Source organism: Artemia sp. Qi Xiang Cuo, chromosome 16 (genome assembly GCF_049724085.1).
Source record: "Artemia sp. Qi Xiang Cuo chromosome 16, ASM4972408v1, whole genome shotgun sequence".
Taxonomy (NCBI): domain Eukaryota; kingdom Metazoa; phylum Arthropoda; class Branchiopoda; order Anostraca; family Artemiidae; genus Artemia; species Artemia sp. Qi Xiang Cuo.
This window is the reverse complement of record NC_142809.1, coordinates 23,145,180-23,153,951: the sequence shown is the minus strand read 5'-3', so window position 1 is coordinate 23,153,951 and position 8,772 is coordinate 23,145,180. Positions and strand designations below refer to the sequence as shown.

The 8,772-nt window shown below is 32.9% G+C and overlaps 1 protein-coding gene across 1 annotated transcript in view; it reads right to left on the bottom strand.

Moving 5' to 3' along the window:
* Positions 1-402: 402 nt before the first annotated feature.
* Positions 403-8,772, bottom strand: part of LOC148942691 (ubiquitin-conjugating enzyme E2 Q2) — a 36,755-nt gene continuing 28,385 nt past the window's right edge. Inside the window, exon 8 of the mRNA XM_089102055.1 lies at positions 403-3,339. Coding sequence (XP_088958181.1) covers positions 3,241-3,339 — 99 coding nt within the window. The 3' untranslated portion in view covers positions 403-3,240. The remainder of the gene's footprint in view (positions 3,340-8,772) is intronic.

Here is an 8,772-nt window from a genome sequence, read left to right as displayed (position 1 = left end):
ACCCCCCCCCCCCCGAAATGTTTGTCTGACTCGTAAAAACGTAACAAAAATGGACATAAAAAATTTTGTACGAGTTTTTTGAGGTTTTTTTTTGTGTAGCCCACCCCCACAAAGAAATTTTTTTTTTTAGTAAAACCCCCTCCGAAAAAAATCCTGGGTACGGCCTTGGAAATAACCCATCTTCTTGCTTAAATTTAACAAACAATTTTAGGCAGCCTATTTCAGGATCAAATTTTTTAACCTGTAGTATGGATTATTAATAATCATGACCAATAAAAAAGACAAAAAATAGTTTCCATTTCCCCTGAAAAGTTGATATTTTTTCACATACGAATTGCGCACACAAGAACCGCCATATCAAACAAAAATCTATCCAGTTTCATTCTAATTAACTGTACGGAAAAAAAGTAATTGGTATTTATTATAAACTCACTTAGCGTACAATCAAACTACATACTAGCCTAGAAAAGGAAGAATAAAAATACTAAATTTTTAAGCAATAAACGTGAACTACTCCAAAAAAGTCCTGCTTACCCGAGTGCATTGTTTACATTTTCAATAACACGGTCCTAAATGTAAAAAGAAAAAAAAATTACTTATTTCATACACGTATTAGCGTTGATATTATAATAGAGTTAATCAACATTGCCAAATTCTGCACATATAACAGCTTTTTTTTCTGATGAACTGCGGATATTTTGTTGAAGATATTGATTGAAAAGAAAAGTTCTATTCTTAAGTGATTTGTGTTTCTAAATTGTTGCATAATGAATTAGACAGAAATGAAAAGTGCACATATGTCACAAAAAAAAAAAAAAAAAAAAAAAAAAAAAAAAAAAACTTCAGCTCATATAATTACAGCGAAAAGATAGTGTATGTCTATTTTTTGGCAAAATAATACACGTTTTTATTTTTAAATATTATGCGTTAGAGTATTTTGACGTCAAAAATAGGCATAAATTGAAAAAGTATAACTTTATATGGTAGAAAAAAGACGAATAACATTCGTGCCAAAGACGCCTGGTTTGTCGTAGAAATTGTCCTGGTTGTCATAAAACGTCCATTTATCTCAAAATGTACCTATGTACTCTAAAATAACGAGTTTTATAGGGTGTTTTTAAAAACGGATACAATCACAGCAAATTTTCACATTAACCTCAGCTCGAAGAGTGCAAGACTTGATTGTGTGAAAATAACGGCTTGGTCGAGCCATCTCATTTTGTTTCACATTATGATTCTTAATCATCTTTCTTATTCGGATTTTTGCCAAAAAAAAGAAGAAAAAAGAATAAAGAAAGAAAAAAAGAAATCAAAGAAGAAATCACGAAAAAGCTTCTTACAACCCTGCTTTTACATTGCTATAAAATTACGAAAGGAAAATGAACTATGGCTTTGGGCCAGAAATTCTATATGCAATTAACCTGTATTTACCCAACATAAAGCCCTTTTTCTTTTAAGCTAAACGCTGTAATCTGTACAAATTTGTCTTTATTTGAATCCTATAGAAAACAGAAACCCGTTCCCTCGATACTTTTTTTTTCAATATCATTTTCACTTTTGTACAAAATTAGAAAAATGTGATAAGCTCTTTGGTTTTGGACAAGACGATATTTTCGATTAATCATAGTCTGCACAAACCTTTGAACCCTACGTCAAAACATCATTCTATAAACAGATATTTCCCGTCTTATAGTAAACAATAAATGACTCCTAACAAGAATAACATTAGGATCAAACAAAAAGAAATAATTTCTGCTATATAAAGTTTTATGTCCCCTGTACAAGTTATATCCTATTTTTTGGTTGTCTTAAGAGCTTCAATGTTTCAACATAAGATTACAATTCTTTCATCATTCGATCGCCCTGATTCAGCTTTACACATCCACCCAAAAAGTATGGGTAACTTATAAGAATGGGAACTGGCGTTATTGTCGTCACAAAAAATTATCAACGCCATCTAGCGTTTGGCAACACTGGGCTTTGTTTTTCAGTGCAATAGTAAGATTAATTAGTTTACTCAGCGTACTTTGTGAGCTTAGGATATTAGTTAGTGTCTGATCTCAGTTCCTGACAGACAAACGATTACAATAGTTGAAAAACGAAAAGTGTCGCCAGACACTAGATGGCGCTGATATTATTTTTGTCAACATTAGTGACAGTCTCCACTCTCACAAGTTACCCAAACTCTATGTATCCACCGAATTACAAAGCAACTTTAGATTATTCTTTGAAAAGAGGCCTGAGCAGTATTACAATTCCGGTTCTGTAGATGGACAGAATTGTAACTAATAAATCTAGGGCAATATATATCTTTTCCTTTCGGTGCAATTACAGCTATAAGCTTGTTGCAAAATTGCATATTTTACAGGGAACATAAACGTCAAGCAGAATTTCCTTATACAATTTTTCTAAAAGCACCAAAGATTTCCCCTTATTTATTAATACAGGTAAAATTCACAAATCTAAATTCAGATATCCGAACAGGACTTAAACGAGACATAAAAACATCTTTCGCAAGACCTAATACTTTTATTGATAAAACAAAATCTAATAGTGTCCACTTAGCTATTACCCATTTTTGGTTAAAGTAAAGGGGAGTCAATTCAAGAAAACTCAGAGGGGAAAAATGTATTTTTCAAATTTTAGGGTGGGGGGGGCACAAATTGGTCATTTTTTCAATTTTCCTAATGAAAATACAAAAGACATTTTGAATGAAAATACACCTCCAAAAACATACTTTTAATAATCTGTGGAGGAGAATCTAAGGAGAGGACAGATGTCTTCACCTGACCCTGTATTTCCTGTGCCAGTGGAAACCAACTTTAAAAAGATGTACAATTGCGAAAAACCGAACGACTAAAAGAAAAGAAAGGAAGTAATGACAAAGAGGAATATGATTGAAAAAATATGTTTTTTTGTGCACTATTGAGGAATAAGGTCGAATAACTTCATCGATTTCATTCCATAAAAAAAAAACAACAAGAGTGTGAAAAGATCGATAAGAATCATTAGATTATACTGTTGCTTTCACTTTTATTTTTCTTGTCATGTATGCTTTTTTTTGGATGTCTTTGAAATTTAAAAGAAAGAGTAGACGGGAGCAAACTATGTTTTAGCTCCTAGACCTTGATCATTCTCACGTACATGCGTGTTTGCTCGTTTAAGTCCTTAATTTTCCACACGCATCGCATAAACAAAGAAGTCAAAAAATGGAATATAAAAAAGAAGAAAAAGGAGACACTAGCCATCTTCTTTGGGCGGAGTATACCAGCCGTTTTTTTCATGAATATGAACCAACGACTTGAAAGACTGTTGAGCACGTGCTAAACTATACTGATTCTAAAAAAAAAAAGATTAAAAGAAATCAGTAAACTGTCAGAATGCACAAAGGTACATTAGAATAGATGGCTGGTGAGTATATAGTGATTGATGAATCCTTTATAGGTGTTGAAAGATTTGAAACTATTATCAAACAGTTCGTGGTAACGAACAGTAAATAAGGTGTGACCCAGCTCAATAGTAACCGGAACTCTAAAAAACTATCCAATTTTTGATATCAATAGATATATCAAAAGAATCGACTTTTTATGCTGATTTCAAATATACAAATTTCATTAAGTTTAATCCTACCCATGAAAGATTACGAGCTTGAGAAAATTTTCCTGATTTTCGAAAAAAAGGGGGAAACAGCCCCTAAAAGTCAAGTGATCTCAATGAAAATCACACCATCAGATTCAGCGTATCAGACAACCCTACTGCATAGGTTTCAAGCTCCTATCTTCAGAAATGTGGAATTTTGTATTTTTTGTCAGAAGAAAGATCACGGATGCGTGTTTATTTGTTTGCTGTTTTTTTTTTTTTTTTTTCTAGGGGTGATTGTATCTACCCAGTGGTCCTAAAATATCGGGAGAGGGCTCATTCGAACGGAAATTGGAAGTTCTAGTACCCATTTTAAATGACCAAAAATTAGAGGGCAACTAGACCCCTTCCCCGCCCCTTTTTTCCCAAAATCGATTCTTTATAATGACTCCTGAAACACAAGGGCTGTTTAATTAGAACAATAAGACACTTTTTCAAAAGTACTAAAAAACTTAAGCTTAAAGAGCGAGGTGTTGAGGAAGGGGCAATCCCCTTTATATACTTAATAATTTCTGTTCGTTTTGAGGCATGACGCCCCACCTACTGTAATAATTTCTGTTCGTTTTGAGGCATCAGGCCCCAACTACAAAATGATCCACTACCCTTTCTTCATAATTGTTAAAATGATCTTATATGTCATTATATCATAAACCATATCAGTTTAGGAAGAAAAAAGCATTAAAATAAATGTAAGATAGTAATAACATAAGAGGTACAACCCCAATGCGACCTTATTCAGGTTGAGTTTAAATGAACAGAGATGACAGATTACCCCCCCCCCCTCTATGTACATTAACTCTTATCTATACTGGTGTGAAAGTCCATGGAGAGACAGCTAATTAAGGCAATGAAATGCATTCTTTCAGGCATGTAATAACCCTCTCCCCTATACAATAGCTAACAACAATCTTTTACAATAGCTGATGCACAATCATTTTTCACTGCATATTATTATCAAAAAAAATCTAGAAATCAACTTGTATAAGACATGGATTAAGAAATAAATGCCCATGTTTAGTGCTTGTCTTATATGTACTAGACTACATTAATTTTCATGTACAAATGGCTCTCAGTGCAGCTTTATCTTCTTTGCATATGGGAAGATTAATATATATTTTTCAATGCCCATAAATTGATCTGCTATCTCAGAATTGACAATCAATGACTTATTTGGCAAATTTAGAAGTTATTATTGAATTATAAGAGAGAATAAAAAAACATCAAGTGATATATTAACCTTCATCCAAGCTGAATTATGTAGTAAACTGTAAATTTACCAAATATTATCTTGTGTCAGAGTACATTGATACCCTGAAGCATAATTTCTGATTTAACTGAGTTTAGTTAATGCTTATTTAACTAGACTTCAGAGAAAGATTTGAATGGTTCTGAATACTTAGTTTAAGCATACATGTTAGACAGCCTATTTTGTTTATCAGGCAAAACAAATCAGCATTCCCATTGAGCCAGAAATTGACTTCTTTTTACCAAATCAATCTTATTCAGGCTTAACTTAGATGAAGTGAGATGAGATATTATTTCCTACACTCCCCCCCCCATGCACATATACTCTTACCTATACTTGTGTGAAGGCCCATGGAGAGCTAGATTATATAGGCATTGAAATGTGTTCTTTAAGGCATGATACACAATAGCTACCAACATAACCTACACAATAGCAACCAAAATTTATTTATAATAGCTGATGCAGAATCACTTTTCACTGCATAATATTATCATGAAAAATCTTGTAAATCAACTTAGTTAAGACTAGGATTATGAAAATAAATGCCATGTTTAGTGTTTCTCTTATATATGGACTAAACTACATTACTTTCCATTTACAAATGCCCTAGAGCATTGCTCTGGTCAATGTGAATTTTTTCAAAGCTTGTAAATTGATGTGCTATCTCAGAATTGACAATCAATGACAAATTTGGCCCTCTTTGTGAAACAGCCACATTTTGGTGATTGCACAATTTTTTAATCACTGAAAGAGAGCAATGCAAATCCAATTTCCATTCGAATGACCCCTAGCACAACATTCAAGGACCACTAGTCTGATGCAATTGCTCACATGGAAGTTTGAAATGTCTACCATGGAGTTCTCTGATATGCTGAATCTGAAGATGCGATTCTCATTAAGATTGCTTGACTTCATGTGGGTTTACCTTCCTCTTTGGAAATTTTTCTCAAGCTTATAGCTTTTAATGGACACCATTAAACTTGATGAATCTTCTATGTCTTATATATATATATTTTGAATCCGTAAAAAAAAGGCAATTCTTTTGATGCATTAATTTCTACTAAGAATATTTATTTATTGTTTTTAACAGGTTCTAACTCCTTACAGTTTTCTACTTAGAACTGTTTGATGTAAAATAATATTTACAGAGCATCAGCCTATAATTCTTATGCTAGTTTAAACTACATTTAAGTTCAAGAATAAGTTGGATGCTGAACTATTACACTTTTGAAATGTTACCGGTCAAGAATTGTTGGAGCTGAAATTCTTGCCATCATGCTTTATTGTGAGTAAATCTTATTTATTGTTCAAACAAGAAGACATATCATTTGAAATGGCCCAGAATGACATACCATCTACTGTTCAAATGCAACCACAGCTGTTCCTAGGGTTTATAGTACCTGGGGAAAATATAATTTTCCCGACTCAATATTTTCCCTGACTCAAATATAAGCAGAGAGACAAATCAAAATGAAAAATCTGATCAAAACAGGCAAACTCTGTGCATAGGCCACCCAGGGCAGCAGCCCTGAATGCCCTTTCCTCTCTGAGAAGCTCTGAATCTAATTTGCTATCTTGCCATAACATAGCAAATTAGATTCAGAGCTTCTCAGAGAGGAAAGGGCATTCAGGGCTGCTGCCCTGGGTGGCCTATGCACAGAGTTTGCCTGTTTTGATAAGATTTTTCATTTTGATTTGTCTCTCTGCTTATATTTGAGTCAGGAAAATATTGAGTCGGGAAAATTATATTTTCCCCAGGTACTATAAACCCTAGGAACAGCTGTGGTTGCATTTGAACAGTAGATGGTATGTCATTCTGGGCCATTTCAAATGATATGTCTTCTTGTTTGAACAATAAATAAGATTTACTCACAATAAAGCATGATGGCAAGAATTTCAGCTCCAACAATTCTTGACCGGTAACATTTCAAAAGTGTTGTGTTTACAATAATTTCTACTATGTTATGGCAAGATAGTAGTTTAACTGATGCTGTTTTTCAAATAATTGGTATTTTAAAATACAACAAAACAGTATAAAGGGTATAGACAACTATTATATAATAAATATGAGGTGGATATATATTAAAATATTTAAGCAAACCACACAGCCTACTGGGTATCTTAACTTGGCCTACCTGAAGCGTCAGTGGAAGTCATTGATTATGCAAAACTGGCAATAGGCTATAATTTGATACTTTCGTTTAGAGTCAATAATGTTTACCTGTAAACTGCTTCATAGTTAAAAGGTCCTGGAGTGCCAAAAAATCTAGTAAAATCAATAATAGGCCTAGCCTAGCCAAGCTTTTTTCAAGAAGCATGGCTTAAAATTATTTTTCAAAGATAAGAGCTTTGCTGAACTAGGTCCCAACTTCTCTTTTACCGGAACAATCAAGAAAGCAGCACTTTCTATGGTTATATGATGATTTTTAATGTATTTTTTGATCATTTTCTGCTGATTAGAAACACCTGTTTTTAATTTTTAAAATTTGCAACGAAGTTACTTTCAGAATACAGTTATAAATTGAAGCTCGTTTTCCTTAAAAATTAAATTCCTGTTTTTTCACAATCTTTTTTGAGATGTATATGGTTGTGTTAATTTCTACTTGACTAATTTAAAGAATTAGTTTTCATTTTTGATGTCCTTAGTAATTTAAATTTATTCCTTTTCATAAAAGGAATAAATGAAAGGAGCTAATCAGCCGTGGAGCTAATCACCGATTTAAGTCGAAATGCGGTTAAAATGGAAAGAAATAGACCCCAATCTTATACAATTTGTGTTAAAACGCTTTAGCAGTCATTAAAGAGCCTAATTTATCAACAAATACTATTCTTAAGAAGAATGATAACAGAATTTTAATTTTTACAGTAATGTGATCCAGTTGAAGTAAACTGGAAAGTAGTAACAACTTAGTTTTTCTTTTACCAACAAAAATGTTCTGGAGACTCTTTGTTCTTGATGTCCTTTTAGTTCAAAATTTGGAGATAAAATACTAGCCAACCTTCTATACCAGTACCAAAGTATATTCCCACCTATAATGACCCCCCCCCCCCCAGAAAAAAAACCTTAAGGAAGAGTAGTCAAAGCTATCCATTTCGAATATAACTCTACCTGCTTTTTATTAGGATTTGAGGGTATCAAATTTCGGGTTTGGGATTATATAAGTTCTACAAAGTTTTATTGGGATATCACAATGCACCATTCTTATTGAAATTTTGCCAGCATAAAAGTGGCATCAGGGTGATGCTATCATCACCATAGGACTCAAGATTACTATGAATCAACTTTTATTATTATTATTATTAATTTTTTTTACATCAAATTATTCTTATTGAAGAGGATCATTAGCAACTTTTCTAAAAGCAAGTTATTGCACCCAATAGATTCTGCTATACTTCAATGTGGATTCTTGCAAATGCAAAGCTTGAACCAGGAAATTTGATGTTGGCAAACTTAATTCTATATTAGCCCCAAGTTGTTTAAAGTCATAGTTTGACATTCCGTGAACTTGCTGAACCGATCTAAAACAATTTCAGATAAAAATCGTACTCCTCACCCGAATCCATGATCACTAGTCCACACAGAAAATACTAAGCATGAGAAGGTTTTCATGCCATCTAATTCTATATTTGCGAGAACAGACATATTCAGAGGTATCCTTGAAATTTACTAAAACTGGAAATACATGCTACTTCTGTAATTCAAAGTCTGTCCTGCTGTGAAATGCTGAAACTTACAACTGTAACTAGGCATCAAATCTCAAGTCGTTGGACATTAATTTTACGTACAACATGGAAGATAGAGGACTTTATTTGGCTATATTTTTTTAAGCCAAGGTTTAAGTCTTGAAATATCTTTCTTTCTTAGCTAGTGATTACCATATTCTTTT